General features: G+C 32.7%; 4 protein-coding genes and 1 long non-coding RNA gene across 6 annotated transcripts; 3 read left to right on the top strand and 2 right to left on the bottom strand.

Annotated features, from left to right (window-relative positions):
- Window positions 1-1,321: 1,321 nt before the first annotated feature.
- LOC106755693 (ELMO domain-containing protein A) lies at window positions 1,322-4,580 on the top strand. The gene is made up of 8 exons (XM_022778811.1): window positions 1,322-2,009; window positions 2,778-2,846; window positions 3,060-3,175; window positions 3,276-3,330; window positions 3,478-3,598; window positions 3,777-3,824; window positions 3,910-4,004; window positions 4,121-4,580. The coding sequence occupies exons 1-8, from the start codon at window positions 1,869-1,871 to the stop codon at window positions 4,217-4,219; spliced, it is 744 nt and encodes a 247-aa protein (XP_022634532.1). The 5' UTR covers window positions 1,322-1,868; the 3' UTR covers window positions 4,220-4,580.
- Window positions 4,581-7,051: 2,471 nt separating this feature from the next.
- On the top strand, window positions 7,052-11,560 carry LOC106756505 (65-kDa microtubule-associated protein 8). Its single transcript, XM_014638966.2, has 11 exons — window positions 7,052-7,593; window positions 7,684-7,887; window positions 8,262-8,513; window positions 8,612-8,824; window positions 9,121-9,276; window positions 9,351-9,510; window positions 9,616-9,767; window positions 9,857-9,944; window positions 10,032-10,105; window positions 10,853-10,927; window positions 11,083-11,560. The coding sequence occupies exons 1-11, from the start codon at window positions 7,510-7,512 to the stop codon at window positions 11,359-11,361; spliced, it is 1,737 nt and encodes a 578-aa protein (XP_014494452.1). The 5' UTR covers window positions 7,052-7,509; the 3' UTR covers window positions 11,362-11,560.
- Window positions 9,353-11,136, bottom strand: LOC111241300. Its single transcript, XR_002667273.1, has 4 exons — window positions 10,720-11,136; window positions 9,893-9,950; window positions 9,605-9,749; window positions 9,353-9,465 (listed from the first exon to the last, which is right to left on the bottom strand). It is a non-coding gene; the product is annotated as an uncharacterized LOC111241300 (long non-coding RNA).
- LOC106756506 (IgA FC receptor) lies at window positions 11,365-12,716 on the bottom strand. Of its 2 annotated transcripts, XR_001375480.2 has the most exons (2): window positions 11,989-12,716; window positions 11,365-11,481 (listed from the first exon to the last, which is right to left on the bottom strand). XR_001375480.2 is itself a non-coding variant. In XM_014638967.2 (1 exon), exon 1 carries the CDS (start codon window positions 12,686-12,688, stop codon window positions 12,041-12,043), a length of 648 nt encoding a protein of 215 aa, XP_014494453.2. In that variant the 5' UTR covers window positions 12,689-12,716; the 3' UTR covers window positions 11,704-12,040. The 2 variants fall into 2 exon arrangements, 1 of the variants encoding a protein (XP_014494453.2); XM_014638967.2 differs by lacking the exon at window positions 11,365-11,481 and having other exon boundaries at window positions 11,704-12,716.
- Window positions 12,717-12,891: 175 nt separating this feature from the next.
- On the top strand, window positions 12,892-16,812 carry LOC106755719 (mitochondrial import receptor subunit TOM20). Its single transcript, XM_014637929.2, has 6 exons — window positions 12,892-13,061; window positions 13,502-13,580; window positions 13,699-13,868; window positions 13,965-14,012; window positions 16,076-16,159; window positions 16,491-16,812. Exons 1-6 carry the CDS (start codon window positions 12,963-12,965, stop codon window positions 16,614-16,616), a joined length of 606 nt encoding a protein of 201 aa, XP_014493415.1. The 5' UTR covers window positions 12,892-12,962; the 3' UTR covers window positions 16,617-16,812.
- The last annotated feature ends 4,850 nt before the right edge of the window (window positions 16,813-21,662 follow it).

The raw sequence follows: 21,662 nt of genomic DNA, 5'->3' as shown, positions 1-21,662 counted from the left end.
GTATTTTGATCCTTCTTTAGCCATGCTATCTAAAAAGATTTTATAACTTAATAAACTTTAAACTGAAAATTAATATAATAATATTAAAACATGTTTTATTCATCTTACTAAATATTCTCTTAATCTTTTCTTTTTAGTTATGTTTTCTTTAATAAAAACAGTATTAACCTGAAATATCAGGTTGTACATCCCAAAACATCAATATAACAAACTTTTTAATCTCCCTCGTGTTAGTTTTGCACCTTGTCATGTTATCTTTTAACTTTATTCTCTATATTAAAGTGTATGTGTATGGTAGATAATTACATCTAGTTGAATTTCTCTATACAAATATTATTTAGATAAGTTTAGATTAAGATATTAATCTTTTTCTTGGGTCTACAGATATAAAATATTTAGAGAAAATAAAAAAGATTAAAAAGTTGGAACACAGTGTGTGAATAGGGCAAATGACTAATGTCTAATTTGGTAAAAGGAGAGGCAGAAGAGACAAAGTCCAGTTCGAAAAAGACAGGGTAGTGTAATACAAGAACACTTTTGTTCTTACTTCATAGAACAAGTACTAGAGTACCACCATCATCCAAATCAATACCATTTTGCAGATCCCAGAAACCAGACCATTGTTACATTAGGTTCACTACCAAGAATCACATAATATGGGTCTCCTTAGCTTCAATGCCACCTTCATTCCCATCTGTGCTTCTTCTTCTTCCTCCCTTTCTCAGACTTCAGGTTCTTCTCATTTCCTATTGTTTCATATTATATTTCAATGTATGATTTGATTCTGTTTGCCTTAGTATCATTCTCTAACAAAAACTCCTCCATGCAGCTTCAGTACTGTTTTTATTCTATTATTTAATACGTCATTAGAGTTTTATCTCACTAATAAATGGAGTAGTACTGCAGTAAAACTTAAATTTTAAATTCTGTGATGTATTATAATTTCATTTTCGGATTAACCATGTAAGTTAGGAGCCATGCATTGTGGATAACATTGGGTTTTGAGATTAAAGAATAATAATAATAATAATAAAAATACAATGTCTCCACACTTTGAAGAATCCAATGTTACCAAACCAAAAAAGGAAATTAATATAAAGAGTTGGTAATAAATGAAATTCTGAACAGAATCGGTGTTTTGAAGCAGACAGTGTTTGTTTGTTTCGTGACGTAAATAATCGTGAGGGTCCACTAAAAGAGGAACATGTGTGAAACTAGTTAAACCAAACTACATAGGATATGATTTAGGATTGCTATGGAGTTGTTAGTTGTTACAGTGAGTGAGGTCTGATCTGATGTAACAAACAAGATAGTGGGAATGGTGGGAGTGGGAAGTTACCAAACCTCGAGAAGAACTGAACTAATAACCGGTCACAATTACAAACACAGAAAAAAGAAACATTATAGGCCAAAGACAAAAGGAAAACAAAAAAAAAAATTATTTTATTGGTCACATGGATAGGATAATAAAATGTATGACTATGTAATGAATCTTGATCTTCCCACGTGGTCGTATAGGGCCCTGTAGGCCCAACATCACAGCTCACGGTTTGTCTAAGTCATTTTGCTTTTTAGTTGGTCGGGGCAATAGACGACAATGCACACTATTCAAATTACCACTCCTTCTTCTTCACCATACGCAACTCCCATTGATTATGTCCCCTCCAAAGTTATATGGTTTGGTTCCACCCAAAACACAACATTCTGCCACATCTCTGTCTGATTGATTAGTTCATTTGATTTGGTCATGGGCTGCCTCTTCAACTTGTGATAAAAAAAAGGATAAAGTTAAGATCTTTTTAGTTCCTTTCCTCAACCAAGTGTCTAGTGACATTGTTTGAGAAAGGTTAAAAGAAAAAAAGGGTTGAATGGGGAAGTCTCCTGATTGGTTGTATACAGATAATGCAACGTGTGGCTCCCCTGCATGGATTGGTAAAGGACTCACTTGTGTTTGCTTCAAGCGAAAGGGAAACTGTCAACGAATCTGCATCAGTTTGACCCCCTTACAGGTTGGTGGTTTGTAATGTAGACTCTGCTGTTTTATCTCATTCACTGGTTATAACTGATGTGTCATTTTAAAGCTTTTCTTTGAGTTTCTGGATTAGTTCACTGTAAGTTTATGAGTCACATTCCTCTACAAAATTACTCTCCTAGTCAGGGCATTGTTAGATTTAATTGAACCTGTTTTCTGTTTTGTCACTGGACAAGCTTGAATGCTAGCTTTCTGCTGATGTAAATGTTCATTCAAATTAGAAATCCACTCTTCCTATGTTATGATTGAAGTTATCCAAGTTGGTTTTTTACCAAATTGTGTTTCTTTATGAGTTCAAGAAGTTGAACTATTTGCATATTGACCCTTTTCATATGTAATTTACAAATGTGCAACTGTGTCAATGACACAGCTTATGGTGTTTTGTGAAAATATTTTTCAAGACAATTTGAGAATAACAGGAAACATTGGAACAAACAAACTGTTAATAATTTTCAAAGGTAATTTAAAAATTTGATCATAACTAGAATGTCGAGTTATTGAAATCTTAGTTTTTGGTTTTTGAGAATAATTCACAAACAATTGTTGAAAATGCATTGGACATTTGTGCCTCGGTGTCTCTGTCTAGTGTTCTTTTTTTTTTTTGTCATAAATGGTTCAATATTTTTTTTCTCTTTTATATTTTCTTATCATGAATTCATTGAAGACAGAGAGAGCAGTGAAGAAAACAAGAAAATAAAAATGAAAAAGTAATTCATTAAGCATCAATCTGTAAAAAATTTTGTAGGAGGAAAGGCTAAGAAGACTACAGCGCAGAATGAAAGTTTACTTTGATGGTTCCAAGCTTGATCACCAGGTATAAGTAGTTGTATTATTTTACTTTGCATTGGTGTAAGCATTTATTGCTGACGAACTTGCTGCAATCCTATTTTCTGTGAAATTTATACCAGCAAATTGACATCTGAAATTGATGGTCCAAGCCAAATTAATCATTAGTGAAATTTTACTTATTCACATATTTTTAGCCTTCTTCTGCAAGATACTCATCCACAAATTCTTTCAAGAACAGGAAGCGTTGAGAGCTCTGTGGTCTGCTTCATTCCCTGGACAGGAGCTTCAAAGCTTGATTTCTGATCAATGGAAAGAAATGGGATGGCAGGGTAGAGATCCGTCTACTGATTTCAGGTTATATTTGCCTTGTCAAGTTATCACCCCTTTTTTTTATGTTTTTGTGCTGTTTTCGCTCTTGACAAGTTCATTTCTTTTGGACCAATTTTGTGAACAGAGGAGCTGGTTTCATTTCATTGGAGAACCTACTTTTCTTTGCAAAGACATTCTCAGTAAGATTCTGAGTTACTCTTGGTGACACCATTTCAATCTTAGACTCCCAAATAAACAATACTCCGCATCATGAAAGAGTTTTTGCCCAACTTCTGCCAAAAACCGATTTATTTGCTAATGCTCTTGTGTCCCTCTACATGTTGCAGACTTCTTTTCAGCGCCTATTGAAGAGGCAAGGAGGAAAAGAAGCTGTTTGGGAGTATCCATTTGCTGTTGCTGGCGTTAATATCACATTTATGATTATGCAAATGCTGGATCTTGATGCCAGTACGTGATCAAAGCATTTTGAACCTAGATGTAGTTCTTGACTTGATATAGTAACACTCACCCAGTTAGTTACACGAGTCTTGTGGCCTAAGTCTCCAAGGAAACTAAACTAAATAGAAATTGCCATCTTAATTATTATAACAATATCTCTAATACCAAACTGTTTCTTCACTTGCAGCCAAACCAAGGACTTTTGTAAGAGCAGTTTTTCTACAAATGCTTTCAGGTTAGAATCAGCAACTGTTCTGAGATATTATCTGGTCTGTTATGGTATTTACCCCAAAGTTCAAACTGTTATCATACATCTGCAGAGAATGAATGGGCCTTTGACCTGCTTTATTGCGTGGCATTCGTTGTTATGGACAAACAATGGCAGGAGAAAAATGCTACATACATGGAATTTAATGTAAGTCCCAATGATGCACTTGTTAATCTATAGAAGAAAGTATAGTTTTTGAATAATCAACAGTAAAATGCAATATGTTATTACTATAATCAAAGGGGTTTCTGTTATTATTGCAGGATGTACTGAAATCCACGCGAGTTCAACTAGAGAAAGAGTTGCTGATGGATGATGTTCTACGGATTGAAGACATGCCTTCTTACAATCTTCTTTGTTGAGAAGTGATTCAATTGGTTATGGTGAGATACGTTCCAAGATATTCTCTTTCACCGAAGCATAGTTTGTGTACATCCATCCCTGTTCACTTGCGTAATGAATCCCTTTACTTTTTAATCTGTGACCATTAACTAGTAATTTATTCTCATCATTCCTCACATTATAGCTCGAAATCAAGATGAACACTACTTCTTGACTAATGAGTGATTAGAAGTGCTAAAGAATTTTGCACATTTCGGGAAAGATTTGAATCTTTACATTGATTGTTCGAGATTTTCTCTTTGAAGTTTTGACTAATTAGTGATTGGAACCCTAGATTATGGTTATCTATCAATTGAATCAATCAGTCAAACAAGTTCATTACATTCTAAAGCTACAGTTTTAGAGTTTTGTCGTACCTCGCTGCCAATTCTTCAAGAGCTCCTCCTTATCGTTGTGCCCACAGGTCATTTCTTATTCTGGTATTCTGGAAATGTTTACAATAATTTCACATGAAGAAAGACATGTTAGAGTGTGTAAACAAAATTGATTCTTAATAAAATTTTAAAACGGTGATTCCAGTTAAAGTTAATGTTGAAACGATGTCATTTGTTTTTGAATATTTTTATTATGAAAGGAATTCAATGAGAAAATTCTGTATTTTTTTCTTTTTACTCAGCACAAGTAATTCTAAATTGTTTTAATTCAGAATAGACTTTGGAGTCAAAACTAATATATTTCTACTGATATTTCAACGTGATTTAAAAAATCCAACTTGAAGCTAAACAAAAGCATAATTAATGCACTTTTGCCGATATACAAAGTTTTTCCAAGTGGATTTTGATAGAATTAAATGTCATAAATGGTAAGTTTAATTATTTGAAATAATTTAATATAAATTTGAAAAAGATTATTATAAAATTCACCCATTTTAATATATATAATTTCTGGAATATCCTAAAAAATATACACATCATTTTTATAAAATATTTGTTTATTTTCTTATAGTTAAGAAGCTTATTTTAGTTTTGATAACACGAACTGTATACTGATCAAGGGAAACATATCTTCAAACTGCTGACAGCCTAGTCAACAGGTTATTTGATTAGCTATAACATCTCTTTCCCTAAATAATACTATCCTCCAAGACAATGAGTGATTTTTTCTTTGACCCTTATTATAAAAACGATTTTTTCTGAGTTCTTAATTCTGCAAAAATATAGCAGTATCTTCTGGTATCAAGACTCTTTACCAATAATTGATGAATCTTAAAATTTCAAATTTATAAATCTTTATCAATGTGTTTAACCTTCACACTATGATTAATGTTTACAATAGTATTTTGTTATTTCTAGAAATTTTATCTGAGTCAAACATTGTGTTCGTAAATAATATATGTAAATTAAAAAGAAAAAACAAAAAGGGTAAGAGAATGAGGTGTTAATGATTGCTGTGTTCCCATGTTTGATGAAGTGGAACCAAAGTGTAGCGTAAAATTCAGCTTAGCTATAGCTACCAGTACATGGGAGATTTCAGTCATTATCATTTACCAGCAACTTAGTGTTTCTGATATGTTCTCAAGTGTAAGTATTTCAGAAAAGTACACATTCCACCAATCAGAAAATCAATTTAAATTAAAATATAAAACCCAATTTTTAGACCTTGATGTGTCTTTTGGATACATGTGTTGTGAATTGTGATGCTAAACATTTCCTTTTTACCTGCTTAATGCTAAACCAAGGACTTAGTAGGAATATTATGTTTCTTTCACCTTTTCATTTTCTTGTACCCTTTTTAGCAGGGATTAAATAAATCACTTAAAAGGAAATCTCTGTAACAATAAAGATTCTTTAGTATTACCCAAAAAGAACTCAACAATCAGAATCTTTAGTTAATCGTATTTATATGTATAACAGAAATGAAAAAGAAACACCAACAAATCTCTGCAATATGCAAAGAATTGTTCACAGGTTTATACTATACATAGGTCAATGTGTAATGTGTATAACACATGTATACGCGCAGCCGTCGCATGCAAAAATGATATTGCTTAAACGACATCATAATGATTTGTACTCTTATTTGTTTCTTTATTAGGCCATCAGTGTGTTAAAGCAAACCTTATTTTTGGGTAAAAGACAATTGATATATGGTATTATTCGTGAAATAATGTTGTCACTATACAATGATTGAGAAGGTAACCATATTTGTGTTCATTGGTACATGCAGATTATCATAACAATATTTTCAAGAAAATAATGTGACTAAAGTTCGGTGCTTCTTCAAATGAAATTCACCAATTATTCAATTATGTGGCAGGTGGCTTCTATGTTTTATGATCTAAACATGTTAATAATATACTCTTTAGAAAACCCATTTTAATATATATTTTTATTAGTAATTAAACTTGGCTGAAGATTTTGAAATCGTAAGACTTGTTATATAAAAGAGTAAGAACCATAAATTTAAATAATTTGTAATAATCTTAACAAATAACAAAAAGTGTGCTGAAAATGCATTATTTAATATATTTTTTCTCCCTTAATTTGATCAAGAGTAATTCAAAGGATGACGAATCTTAAAGGGTGTATTGTAAAATTCATGAATGCAATATTCTCGTTTAATAATTTCATCTTTATGCCGCCTTTCGTCCTTGACAAGACACAACTCAGCTTTACTTTGTTGCTGAATGGGTAGAACGTTTTATTCAGAGTTTTTATTAGAACTCACAATATACGTGATATTGATGGCGTACTAAATTCAATCTCACTTCTGGAAGCTTGCAAGAAAAACAATCAACTTTAAATCCATTACAAAAGGAAAAAATAATTATTTCAAACTTATCTATCCCAATCAAGATCAGCATCATATATTTGTGAAAGATAACGTAGGAATCAAGTCCTGAAATATAAAAAGTGCTACACTTGACGGAGCCTGGTGCAAAACACATTTCACATCTGACATCACTGAATAAGGAAGTCCATCAATTTTAGGTTTAAAAGACAGAGACATATGTAATGTAATACAATTGAAAAATAATAAGAATAAAAGAGGGAGGAGGAGGGGAAAAGTTAAAGCCTGAAGGATCAAATGACTGGTTGATTCTTGAACCCAAAGCTTACATTACCCACTTCTGCCATCCTTGTCTTTTAAGCAAAAACTAATACCAAATGCAAATACTACCCCCACTCACACCAAAACTTCTTTCTCAACATTCATGAATTTTGCTTCTTCATTCAGTTTATTATCCAGGACTCTCTCTCCTCAGTAGTCTAACTTGTTTGATCTATACTGAAAGGTATATTCAGATCAAATGGGTTCATTCCAGACACCAATTGGAATGAGAAGTTCCACATTGCTGGAGACTTCGTGTGGGTTCCTGTTACAGGAACTGCAGGCAAGAGGCTTATTTTTTTCACATGTATTATGTATGTGTTTTGATAACTCCTGTTACATTTCATGTTCTTCTTATCCTGAATGAATTTAGATTATATGGGATGAAGTTGGAGAAGATAAGTTCGAAAGGGAGAAGGTTCTTCTGGATTTGGAGCAGGAGTGCCTTGAGGTTTACAGAAGAAAAGTTGATAGGGCCAATATATCCAGAGCTTGTCTGCATCAGGAAGTGGCCGAGGCAGAGGCTGAATTTACTCACCTTCTTTTGTCCCTTGGTGAACGATCTCTACCTGGACGGGTATTTATTCCTTTCAATAATCTGCAGTTGGTGGTTAAACAATCACAACTAACAGCAATGATAAGCAAATAGGATCCTATTTGACACCATCTAAAATGAACATGTCCTAGTTAATTAGTGTCAGTTAAAAATTATTGATCGAATAACATTTATGCTTTTAAGTACTTCTCACTGTTCAAATTCGACACCATCTTCTATTATGACATAAATTTGAAAAATATATTAGAAAATAGATAAGTTGTTGAACCGAGCTTTAGGACGAAAAAATAACATTTGCAAGAGAATTTTCTTAAATGTGACTTCCGTGATAAAATTTATGCTTTCCACAAGACATCATGAATCAGTATGGACTGATGGCAGTACTAACTGAACAGCCGGAGAAAAGAGCAGGTTCACTGAAAGAGCAGCTAGATTCAATCACCCCAGCACTCCAAGAAATGCGGTTGAGGAAAGAAGAGAGGCTAAACCAGTTCCGAGCTGTGCAAGGTCAAATTCAAAAAATTTCTGCAGAAATTGCTGGTAACTCAGACAAGGAACCGTCAACTATTATTGTAAATGAGAATGATCTTTCACTAAAAAGACTTGAGGAGTATCAGAATGAGTTGCAAAGGCTCTACAACGAGAAGGTACCTGACGCCATTTATGTTTTTAACCCATCATTGAGAGGGATGGTATCCTTCAAAATTGTGACGTTTCAAATAATTTCATGTGATTTCATTTGAAGAATGAAAGACTTCAGCAAGTGGAGAAATACATAGACATGATACACAGCTTGTCCACGATCTTGGGAAACGATTCTTCTGCAATCATCATGGAAGTTCACCCAAGCTTAAATGATTTGTGTGGAATAACAAAAAATATAAGTGACACTATCTTAGATAAACTCAATATCACAGTGGAGTCCCTCTTTGAAGAAAAGAAAAATCGACTGGACAAGGTACTATTTTTTGTGTTCTATGTAAACATTGTTAAATTTGAAAAGCTTTTCTGTTATTAAAGGAACTTGAAAACATCTGTTAGCTCAAATGGCTATAGTGGTGACAGTTTTTTTCCTTCAAAAATAAATAAATAAAAGAGACATCTGGGGTATAAAAGTATTAAACTTTTGATATATTATTGGAGTACTATCCAGTTGGTTGGCTACTGTAAAATAACTGCGTAAGGAGGCTTCAAGTATTTCTGTATTTTCCATTTCACTAGTTTGTCATATTTTTGATATATTATATTTTACAGCTTCACCATTTAGGCAAAGCACTTTCAAATCTGTGGAACCTTATGGACACACCATATAGTGAGCGACACCCATTTTCTCATGTAATCCATCTGTTGTCACTCTCATCAGCAGAAGTAACAGACCCGGGAAGTCTTACTCTAGAAATAGTCCAGCAGGTAGGTATCTAACTTAAATGATCCACAAAATATCAGAAACTCAATTGTTTAAGAAACCCGTAACTTTTTACAAGACTGAAGCTGAAGTCAAGAGACTGGATCAACTAAAAGCAAGCAAAATGAAGGAGCTATTCCAGAAGAAGCAGGAGGAGCTGGAGTTGATATGCAAGAAATCACATGTGGAGATTCCTTCAAGGGAAGAGATGAACAATATCATTAACCTCATAAACTCAGGTGAATCTAAGAAACTAAGTAATGTGTGCCTATTTCCTTTTAAAAACTATACATGCTTATTTATTTTAGAACATCAGACCTGAAATTCACTTACATTTTCCACAGGGGAGATTGATCATTCTGATCTCCTCTTGAGCATGGATGAACAGATATCTAGAGCAAAAGAAGAGGCTTCTAGCAGGAAGGCTATCATGGAGAAAGTGGAGAAGTGGATGCTGGCACGTGATGAAGAGCGCTGGCTAGAAGAATATAGCAGGGTTAGAATTTTCATTTGAATCGATCTTCATAACTAGGTTTAAAGGTTAAGCTATCAATAGTATGTTTCACAATCCAAGTGTGCTATCAGGATGAGAATCGATACTCAGTCAGTAGAGGAGCTCACAAAAACTTGAGACGTGCTGAACGAGCCCGCATAATGGTCAGCAGAATACCAGGTACATCTATGTATGATTAAAACAGATAATTTAGATCAACCGGCTGCAAACCCACATGTACTTACATACCATGATTGAAATTTCCAGCTTTGGTAGATATGCTAATAAAAATGACCAGAAGTTGGGAAGAAGAAAGAAACAAAGTTTTCTTGTATGATCAGGTAAGATATCTTACACTCAGCAACACTCAGAATATTTATGCTCAAAAGGTATAGAAGAAACAGTCTAGATAATTCTTATAAGAGAAGAAGTGAGATTTTGAATATTCAGAAAACATCCAGCATTTATGCGAGGCTAAATAAATATGCATAATGAATCTCATCATAATATATTTCTTGATGTTATAGTCGTAGACACTGTTAGTGCCTCAGATAAACTGATTGATATCAAGTATTAAAATAGAGAAAACTTGCAGGTGCCATTCTATGAACAATTTGCTTTTATCATATAATCAAGCCATTTAATATTGAAGATCGAACTTTCCTTTATTAAAAACACTTAACATACGGATACAAATGGGAACCTCTTCCTTATAAAGCCAATGTTAAATTCTAGCATATATAGTTGTCAAATTCTTAAGATAGGAGCAATGATGAAATTCTAGCATCTTCTATTATGAAATGTGCCACGTTGCAAACTCAGTCAAACAAGTAACACCATAAACCATCTTATATAGCAGAGTTAGCAACTCCAGAAAAAAAATGATAAAAGAAAACTTAAGCAAGAGTCAAATCATGCAGCAAACTGCTAGACTACTAGCTTTATTTATGTTGACCTGAAACGTTTTCAGAAGCCGGAGAATGTATCAATTTCTTTACTCTTGGTCCAGCATTTGTGAACTCCCTTTAATAGTATGATGCTGTGGTTTGTTGATTTGATAACAGCATAAACAAATGATATCTACGTAGGTACCTCTGATGGCTATATTGGAAGAATATAATGTACTACGACGAGAAAAAGAGGAGGATATGAAAAGACAGCAGGTGGGTGTTCGATAATACAGTACAGACAGCTTCATACATCAGTTTGAATATCAAATTTTGTTGAAATTAATTTGTTTGTGAAAAGGTTCTTGCCACGTGAATTGCTATGTCCTAACAACCTTATCCCTACCTCATTTTTCGTGTTTGGTTTTCAGCCCTGGGAAAAAAAGAGGATTCAAATCCAAGTAGTTGAGCGAGAAAATACTTATACGTCAAGACCCAGCACCAGCAGCAGACGTCTTCCAAGTAGAAGCTTGAATGGAGCTTTAGACAGTTCTGTGATCATGAACAAAAGGCTTTCTATGGGAATCCATCAGCTGCCACCCAACACCATAAACTCAGGAAATCAAGGCGTGTCCTTCATTAAGGATGGAAGCAATGCCCTAAGGAAAAAGATTTTTGGCGACCCTGCTTTTACCTCTCAAATGCGATGAGGCATCATCTGCAGTGTCAACACACTATATACCATTTTCCCCTTACTTTCTTTGTCATAAACCTAGATTTTTACTGAAATTGCTTCAGAAACCTTCCTTTCCAAGAACACTATTGTGGACCTGCAAAAAAATAAGCATGGAGATTTTAATGTACTTGGATTCCTAATCTTAAATTGCCGTCTCATTGTTTCACTTGCAATTTTTGCATCGTGTGTTCCTGTTTCAGCACCAAGATAGCAAGATGCATTTCTTGATGTAGATGTACTTTAATCACAAAATAATCTCACGAATTTGAATAATTATAACTGTTCTTGTATTCACGTTGCAACACATTGAACATGATTTCACAGTGTAAAAAATTCTCATTCAACGTGTACTGAAAGGTATAACTGCTCCCTTACAAAGTCGTTATATAATCTTTGCCAACTACAAACAAGCAAACCAAAGCAAAGTTGCCAAGGACCTGTTTAGATACGACGTCAGAAGAATTTTTTAGCGCTGTTCGACCACACAAAATATATATTTCAAGTCAAGAATACAAACAAAAACTATATCAATAACCAAACAATCTTCATACATAAATAATTATAATCCCTCTTTCGCATTGTTAAATGATAAATGTTATACCTGATTATGATCGGATACAAAATCTTAATTGGGAGTATAAACAAACATAACCCTAAGACTCATCTACGGGTAATGGCAATTGAGTTTGAGAAGGAGCTTCAGGCGATTGAGATTCAGAAGGAACTCTAGGCGATTGAGTTTCAGAAGGAACTTCGGGCGATTGAGGTTCTGAAGGAACTTCAGGCGATTGAGCTTGAGAAGGTATTTCGGGCGCTTGAGCTTGGGCAGGAATTTCAGACGACTGAGCTTGGGCTGGATTTTCAGGCGATTGAGCTTGGGTTGGGTTTTGAGGCTCTGGCTTTCGGAAAAACTGATCGATGCGACGAGTACCAGATGGCGGTTCATCAAGTTTGGGCCGAACCACGGGCTTGGCAGGCCCATCGGGCTTGGCGGGCTTGGCGGGCTCAGACGGAGGCGGAAGATCATCGAGGAGAAAATCCCTGGTTGGTTGGTGCCTCTTAACGGCCATTCTCACGTGTTCCAGATTCACGGTCTTCCGTTTCTTTTCGATAGCAACTTTGGCAGATTTTTCAGCCAGAAATTGGAGGAACAACTCTGTGGAGCGCGACACCAGGAACAATGCTTCTGAACTCACTCTCTTCACATCCTTGTCCAGCGTCATGATCTTCTTAACCCGACTCTTCGGGAATTCGAGTTGAATCGACACCCCGTTCTCTTCTTCCTCCGCCATAGCAATCATTCAGCTCTCTCTTTCCGTATAAGGTGAAGTTATAGATAGACAGGGTTTTCGAATTGGCGGGAACTAGAAATTATCAGGGGTAGTATAGTCTTTCGGACTACCCATTCCCGCCATTCATAAAAGAAATATGAAGTGGGCCGTATTAGGCCTTTTTGAATTTTTGGCCCAGGCCCTGGTCTAAGTCAAGTCTCTCTCTGCTTAGTTTAATGGACTGCTGGAGTTTGCTTTGCAGTTGCAGTCACGGGCATTTGGCGTTCTGCGATCACAGAAGGGAATGGAGTATTCTCAAGATGATTTCGATCGGTTACTGTTATTCGAGCAAACGCGGAAGACCGCTGAAGCAAACTACGCTAAGAATCCTCTTGACGCTGATGTATGTATTGTTCTTCGCTGACCTAATATTCCTTCCTTACACTTATGCATGTGAGTTGCTTTGTTCATACTCGTGCATGAAATGAAATTGTTGCTAGTGTTGTTTTTCTGTTATTAGTCAATGTCACATTACATTATGTAAAATAGTAACGCCAAAACATAAGTATAATGAAATTATCTTCGAACTGAACTTTCACCTCAGTAATGAGCAAAATGTAGGTTTGGTTTTACGGATTATGCAGATTATTGAGGTGAAACTTCAATTCTGATTGGAGAATAACCCCTAATTAACTGTAACTAAGTTTTATTGGAAATGATTTTTATGAAGTTATGCGTTTTTGTGGCTTTGTAGTTAGAAAATAGCTTAGGTTTATTTTTTCTTACAGAAATAGTTGGAACAAAAGTAAATGTGTCTAAACTTGTATATGAATATTCATACAGAATCTGACCAGGTGGGGGGGAGCTCTGATCGAGTTGTCGGCTTTCGAGAAGCCTAAGGATTCTAAGGCGATGATTAATGGTATATAGCGTGATAAATTGAGCAAAATTTAGAAGTGAATTTTTGTTTTGGTAAAGTGATGGGCGAGTTACTATGATTGATTGTTTTGGGTTTTGGTGGGAACCAACCATCTAAACAGATGCCCTTTCAAAGCTGGAAGAGGCTTTGCTGATCAATCCAACGAAGCACGAAACTCTTTGGTACTTGGGAAATGCACACACGTCATGTGGGTTTCTAACGCCGGATATCAGTGAGGCAAAGGATTATTTTGACAAGGCACATGAGTATTTCCAGAAAGCTTTTGATGAGGTAATGATATGTTTGATATATGTGCATTCTTCTTCGTTATTATTACAGGCTGTTGCAAATCTAGTAGATACTTAGTGGTGGTTTCTGAAATTGTAGGATCCTGAAAATGACCTCTATAGAAAGTCCTTGGAAATTGCTGTGAAGGTAATGGAATTGCTATGACCACTTTATCAATATTATTTTTGCACCTCATTTAATTCTCGTGTTCCAAACTTTACATAAAAATATCAAACCAGCTAAAACTACCTCGTGATGTTTGTTGTGACCCAATGAACGTTTAAATATGTTCTCAACATTTTGATTTTAGTAACATCAATTGTGTTAACCTTCTTTTCAACTCAAAACATCGTACCCTTCCTCAACTCCGTAAGCATTTGTAAAAGAAAACACATCATCATTCAACAGCATGGAAACACTATGAACCATATATACCAGACAAGCTTATACACTAATCCACATTGTACAAAGCCTCAAATATCCCCTCAGCCATTGCTGGAGAAACTACATGAACCAGCCCTGTTTCCTCATTTTAATCAAATCGAAATGCCACTAACTCATATAACCCCTGTTATCCAAACTGCAACATCCATTTATCCACAAATGTTAACCGACCCAGTCGTGAACTGTCACCCTGAGCAGCCATCACACTTCCTTATCTGCACTGCACCACTATACCCAGAATGCTTAGCTTTGAATTTTGATTCCATTGAAAGGCCCAACATCCATTGCCTTTTATGTCATTCATTCTTATTATTTACTTGTCAATGTATGAAAAACTTTAAGATTTAAGTGCATTTAAATTGGGGGTTTCCGTAGTATGAGTAGTCAAAAAGAGAGATCATATTTTAATATTGGACTTAACATTACATGTGTACTTAAGGGAACAATACTAGTTGTCTAATATATCAGTTCTTCTTTTATTTATTATTGATTTTGCTGTAATCGCAGGACTTCTTTGAGACTTGAGTTTAGGTAGGTACATATCTTTTTACATTACTGTACAAAATAATGATAAACAAATTGAATATTATATCTTTGTTTAGAGTGAAAACAATAAAATAAACCAATCAAACTATGCATGTAACTAAAATACAAAAAATCACATGACAACTTGAGAAGCCAAACCTTTTTTTTTTAATTTGGTTTTTGCTTGTTTGACTATATGGCGATGGGTGTAACCGTTAACCACATCAAAAGGTGACGTCTTTACTTTGTTTGTTGAAAGTTCACTCTACATGAATTATGCAAATAATTTCTTAATTGCTGTTCTTGCAATAAGAAGAAAAATACGAAAGTGTCAAAAACTAATTTTCTCCAATTAAAACAATTAGCTAGGGTTTGATTAGACTACTATGCGATATTTATAAAGGGTCATTTGAGCCACAATGCGGTGATCCAGATAATTCATAATTTTGTTTTGATGTGAAAAGTAAACTATAATTTGTTGAAATTGTATAACTCGGTGACTCAAAATTTGTAAATTCAACCAAATCAAATGAACTTTCGAAAATAAGATCTTTACAATTTACTAAAATTAAAACTAGTTAGTCCATAATCCTTTTTTGAGAACGCAACTGAGTTCTCCATTCCTTCAGAAAATACGTAGATGCAGAAATTTTCTCATTAGGCTATATATTATGTTCACAATTTGGATCTTTTGCGAATAATTATTTTGTTTCCTTTGTTTTATTTCATTTTCAACAGTAAAACGAATACTTAATCTTTATTAATTATTTTTAAATTTAATTTTGGTTAACCATTTCTAAACGGGAATATCTTAAGGGTACAATGTTATAATATGTCATCATTCTTTGTGGAAAATTACACTTTTAAGCTTAATATCTATCTTTAGAAGCTAGTTTTCCAAATATATATATATAAAAAAATAAAATAAAAACTGATTAATAAAAAGTGATTGCTACTGTATATATTAATTTAAGAAAAGAAAAAGTTATTAGTTACTTATTGTCTTTACACCCTCCAAATAGGGGATAAAGCCTTGCGTTTGCTTGTGTATGTTTGTGATTTCACATTTCATAACCTTTATTCACACTTATGATAAATAAGTCTTACTGGTAGAACAACTTAGGTATTTTTTCTATATGCAATCAAGGCAATTGCTTTCTTCATTCCTTTTTTTGTTCTGATAATATTGTTTAATTATATATTTTATACTCTGACGGCTTGCTGTGAACCATGCTTCACAGGCTCCAGAACTACACATGGAGATCCATAATAACGAGCTTGGTCCGATGAGTAATGCGGGATCCTCTGCTACTTCAAAAGGAAAGGTTGTATATATCGAAACTTTATTGTATTTAATTAAAGTTAGTCTTTGTAATACACGTGCTGATTGATGGCCTAAAATCAACTTCAACCTGCTCTGTCTATTTAATGGAAGTGGCTTCTTGATAATTTCAAAATGCTCAAAGCAGCTCAAATGGAGTTTTTGTTTTAGTTCTGTGGAAAAAGCCTTGTTTGAAAAGTTACTCATGATTATTTTGTATGGGATTATATGTATTCAATAATCTATAATGGAGCATGTTATTTCTGATAATCAATCCATGTCTACTTTAGCCTTTTTATGGAAGAACCTTAATGTCATCGTTTGTCTCATCTCAGGAATCTAAAAGGCAGAAGAACAATGACTTTAAGTATGACATATTTGGATGGATTATTCTTGCGGTGAGTATAGTAGCATGGGTGGGAATGGCCAAATCTAACATTCCACCGTCACCTCCTAGATAAACATTTTTCTTCGATGCATCATTACCTAAGAAATTGGTGATAGGTTGTGTATTGTAGACTTGAACTTGTGTGGTGTCTACTTACTGACTTCATTTATCATTAACTTCTTTTTTTGCCGTCCAAAAGATTGGCTTCTTAAGAATGAGCTTTTTTAGCATAAGTCATCAAAGTTTCTCCATACTGATTTCATTTGTCACTTTTTATGTCGACAGCCTGATTTCATTCATTTCTGTATGTCTTGTTATTTTTATTTTTATTTTTTTGTAAGATTGTTAATCACTGGACAATGGTATTTTGATACCTAAAATTTTTAATACCCATTTTACCCAATCATTCACAATTTTTCACTTTCTCTTTTACTTACAAGTACAAAAGTTTAGTATTTTATGATTATTTTACCGGTGTCAAATGGTTGGGAAATGGTGTCAAACAACCTTTTTTCCTTAACTATTTGCCTAGTAAAAAAAAGTCTGTCAACCTTTTGTATGAACTAAGCTCAAGGCCTACACGGTGGATATGAATTATCTCATAAAAGTAGTGAGAGAATAACCTATATATTTTATTGTTGCAATTCAACAAAATCTCGAATTATGTGACGTATATTTGTACAAATACGGACTAATATCATTTCATAGTTTTCAAACAATGAAAAAGTCTCTTTAACAATTCTTTTCTTATAATTTTTTATAATGTATACATGACAATTTATGATTGATCTGTTTCAAATATTTTTTTAAAATAAATTTAAACAGATCAATAAAATTGTGACACGTGTCCTGTTATAAAAAAAGTTATTAAAAAAGTTATTAAAAAAAATTGTTAAACCTCAATAATAATACAAGGACATAACACGTTATTGGTAAGTAACTATTCTTGTATATTTGAGTTAAATTAATCCATAAAATTTGCAATTGAACCATTATCAAAACAGACATCAGATTGTATACTCATCAAATCGTACTTCAGATTGTGTCCACATCATTGATTCGGCAAAACTGGTTGAAAAACACTGTGCTTGTTTTTTTTAATTGATTACACTACTTTTTTTCAACCGCCTAAAAGTACTTTTCAACCCTAATTAATCGATTAGATTATACTTTTAAAAAGAAAATTAACCCAATTCAATCCGTAATTACGTCCAGAAAAACTTGAAGTCCTCAAGCCTTCAAGAACTACATAGAACAAAATCTGGATAACCCTGAAGCTTTTTGATTCGCAATCGAATTTCAAATTGGTTCATCAGTTCGTGGTTCGTATTTTTAGTACATAAACAACTATTTACACACCCCCATTCATGGCGAAAAGGTCCACCACTCTCTTTTAATGGTAAGAATAATTTGAGGTGGCAAACGTTCATTGGTCACCATGCCACTAACACACATCGAAATTGGTGTACGTACGTGTCTAACGTGTGTCCTATGATACACCATGTAACGTTAAAACGTCAAAAAGTTACATAAAGAAGATTCCACTTACATTTATTTTCTTCACCTAAGTTTCTTCTAAATTGTGACGAGCAATGTTTTCTTCTATCTCTTGGGAATTCTGCAAAGACGACCTGCTTTATTTGCTTTTTGTACTAGCTAATACATTTTCTTTGGAGATTGGATTTGCAAATAATGGTCTTTTCCTTCAGCATGGGATTAAATAATCATTATAATCACTTCATGGATCATTCATATGTATTTGGTGCTTTCGTCCAATAATCACTTCGCTCCACAAAGTATCTATTGTTAGTGGGTGTTCGAAAATTTACATATATTTATCCTATTTGAAAATGACCCTCTCAATTCAACAAGAATAATAATAATATTAATAATAATAATATTAATAATAATAATAATAATATATAGTTTGAGTGACTAGATTCATAGGCATGGGCGGAGCCACGCGTTCTTTAACTTATTTATAGACATAGAGGGGTCAATATGTTTTATTTTATTATTATTTTTTTTTAAAGATGGTAAAAGTTACTTGCTTTACTTTCAAGTTGTTCTTATATTGTGTGAGTTGTACTTTTCAATCATTTAAAACTATGTAATGTGAGAAAGATTTGTGATTTAGATATTATGGATGAAAAAAAAAAAGAATTCAAATAAGATATACACAACACGTATTCAAAATGAGAAATAAAATGTTTAGATTTTATTACTATTTAACATATTAAAGAAAAGTATGTATCCACGATAATTTCTCCTAAAATAAAGTATAAAATATAAACTATTAGGAGCTGACTGGTGCACTGTCTATCAATATTCTCCAAACGGCAGAAATAAGTATTAACACTGTTATTTTCATCAATTAAAAAAAAATAAAATGATATTTTAACACCAATTTTTTGACATCATTTTGACACTATCAAAATGTGGTTGAACGATTTCAAATTAAAAAAAAAAACTTTGGTTTTTCTCTTCTAAATATACCTTTGTCTCAATTTTTTTTAATTTGAAATCGTCCAACTATATTTTGACATATCTGCAGTGTTAAAAATTGGTGTTAAAATGTCATTTTCCTTATTTTAGTATTATCAAAACTCACCCAATCACTCACGGATGAAGGTTTTGGGAGATCTCTAGTGAATCACACCAACCACCCCAAATGTGTAATGAACAAATATGTATGCATACCTTGTTTGAAAACAAGAAACTGAATGGTTTTGATGGTAAAACTTACTACTTAAGCTGTCAAGGTCACAGTTTTAAGTGAAACATTGTTGCAAGTAATGGATAAACATAGAGAAAATTATTAATACTACTTTTGTTATTAAATATTTTTTGTTCAAATGACTCAAAAATAACACACATATGTGTTCATTGGAGTTATGCAATGTGTATGTTTTGTATTAATTGGATCAATAATTTTTTTGGAAAAAGTTATTTTAACAATATTTTTTTAACAATTTTTTGATAACACATATGTGGCAGCTTGGGATTAGTCTATTTTAAATATTTTTTTAAACGTAAATTCAAATAGACCAATAAAATGATAACACGTACTCCGTTGTCAAAAAAATTGTTAAAAAGTGTTGTCAAAATATCATCGTTCTTTTTCCCTCAACATTAGCTTACAACATCAAATCTTTATTTTACTATGATATTAATTTAGGGTCCCTTCAAAATAAGAGGTTTTAATGTAGTTCCACGTTGAATGAGAATGTGGTAATAATTTAAAATATTACAAATTGATGTAATTCTCGTAATTAAATAATCTTATTTTGTTTAATGTTGTATTTATAATAATCCTGCAATTATATTATGTGATATACCATTTTGTCTAATGTTTGTTATTCGATCGATGACATCGTAGATGAGAATATATGATTGTATTTGTTATATTTCAATTTGGCGAGTAAGATGCTTTGTACTAATTTTCAACATTCTACCTTTGTTTGCTTCATTTGCATAACTCATGAAGTTATTGTTTTAACCAATACACATGTGTTCCTAAATGTAATTAGATGATTGTTCTTAAATCCAATTAGATCATTTAGTCAATGTACATGTATTTCTTCCTAATATAATTAGATTGTTGTCCCTAAATGCAATTAAATAATCGACCCACAAATAATTATGACAAAGGCAATAATAACATATTTGAACAACATCTTCAAATTGTTGAAAGACCGAGAAACTAAGCAAATAACTAAAATCAATCCTACTTGAGTTTTTCCTTAAAAGGCACAATTCCACGATCAACTAAGTTCATTCAATAAACATTAATACCTTATATTTTTGCATGGGAGAAGATATTCTTAGTCCAAACTGAGGAAAGTCATCAAATCCATCTTAACAAACAATTGAATCTAGCTTTATAATAAGTTATAAATTCAAGTGTCAAAGTGTATATCTAATGGCATGGTGTGAAGCTCTTTGACATGGTTGGAGAGGTCAGTAAGATTGTGGAAGGTAATGTTAATGTCACTCAATATTGAATTTGTGTTGGATTGAACAATGAATTGTACAATATAGTTGTAATCATTTACGGTGATTGGAATAAATACAGTATTTGATGAGATAATGATGTATATCTGTGAATGTATAGTCTTCTAATAATATTTAAAATCATTACACTTGATAAGTTCTTATTAAGCACACGTTAAAAACACCAAAACATTTTTTTTAACGTACCAAAGCAATGTCCATTTTACTATATAATCCTTAAAGTGAGAAAAACAATAAGAAGAATATTACACTGTACATGTAGCTATATTTCAAGCATGCAAAACTATTTCTATACTTATTATTATTATCATAGCAATTGTTTCAAATTCTGAAAATATTGGAAAAAGGTTGAGAACTAACTTTTAAATTTCAATTTCATAAAAGTTTGGTGTGAGACACAATACAAATTATATCAAATTTTCCGAACATATACAAATTAAGTTATATCCATTCTTTCACAAGATAAACATACTTACGATCCATTAAATTCAAGATTCACTATTAAATTTTTTTCTCTTGATTTATTAGGTTAAAAATAGGTGAGTTTTTCTGGTATTTATTTTTCGTAACATTTTTTTAATGTTTTTTGGAATTAAAAACAAATCAATGTTATATGTCTTTAATGAATGAATTGAGAATGTTGGATCAAAATGTAAAAATGTTAAAATTATGTAATATCATTATTAACTATCATCAACAATTGACAATAAAGTCTCACAAGGTCCATCTAATAATCACTTTATAAAGTTAAGATATATTAAATACAAACAAAAACATCCTCAACTCAACTAAACAAGTAATAATAATCACTTTATTATTAAAGCATCATAAATTTAAATAAGAAAAAATAGATTATTTCAAGGAAATAACTAAAAACTATATTATTTACTCTAAAAAAAAACTAAATTAACTTTAATTTATAAACATTGACTTAGAAGTTCCAATATATTTTTCATAAACAAAGACTCACAATTCATTTATAGTTACATGTTTGGGGATCCTAATTTCAAACCAAAAAGATAACTTCAAACTCATATAATAAGAGTTAAAGAGATATTTCACCTGCAAAACCTTATTTAATTTTTTTATGGAGATGAACAAGCAT

This window comes from Vigna radiata, chromosome 2 (genome assembly GCF_000741045.1).
Source record: "Vigna radiata var. radiata cultivar VC1973A chromosome 2, Vradiata_ver6, whole genome shotgun sequence".
Lineage (NCBI taxonomy): Eukaryota > Viridiplantae > Streptophyta > Magnoliopsida > Fabales > Fabaceae > Vigna > Vigna radiata.
This window is presented reverse-complemented; position numbering and strand designations above follow the sequence as displayed.

What these genes read in the sequence shown, in the direction of transcription:
- LOC106755719 (XM_014637929.2), top strand. Translation starts at nt 12,963, where the DNA reads ATGGAGTATTCTCAAGATGATTTCGATCGGTTACTGTTATTCGAGCAA. An exon ending in TTCTAAGGCGATGATTAATG is followed by an intron (nt 13,581 to 13,698) that starts GTATATAGCGTG and finishes CCATCTAAACAG; the next exon opens with ATGCCCTTTCAAAGCTGGAA. An exon ending in TCCAGAAAGCTTTTGATGAG is followed by an intron (nt 13,869 to 13,964) that starts GTAATGATATGT and finishes CTGAAATTGTAG; the next exon opens with GATCCTGAAAATGACCTCTA.
- LOC106755693 (XM_022778811.1), top strand. Translation starts at nt 1,869, where the DNA reads ATGGGGAAGTCTCCTGATTGGTTGTATACAGATAATGCAACGTGTGGC. An exon ending in TCAGTTTGACCCCCTTACAG is followed by an intron (nt 2,010 to 2,777) that starts GTTGGTGGTTTG and finishes AAAATTTTGTAG; the next exon opens with GAGGAAAGGCTAAGAAGACT. An exon ending in GTTCCAAGCTTGATCACCAG is followed by an intron (nt 2,847 to 3,059) that starts GTATAAGTAGTT and finishes TTTCAAGAACAG; the next exon opens with GAAGCGTTGAGAGCTCTGTG.
- LOC106756505 (XM_014638966.2), top strand. Translation starts at nt 7,510, where the DNA reads ATGGGTTCATTCCAGACACCAATTGGAATGAGAAGTTCCACATTGCTG. An exon ending in TCCTGTTACAGGAACTGCAG is followed by an intron (nt 7,594 to 7,683) that starts GCAAGAGGCTTA and finishes GAATGAATTTAG; the next exon opens with ATTATATGGGATGAAGTTGG. An exon ending in AACGATCTCTACCTGGACGG is followed by an intron (nt 7,888 to 8,261) that starts GTATTTATTCCT and finishes CTAACTGAACAG; the next exon opens with CCGGAGAAAAGAGCAGGTTC.
- LOC106756506 (XM_014638967.2), bottom strand. Translation starts at nt 12,688, where the DNA reads ATGATTGCTATGGCGGAGGAAGAAGAGAACGGGGTGTCGATTCAACTC.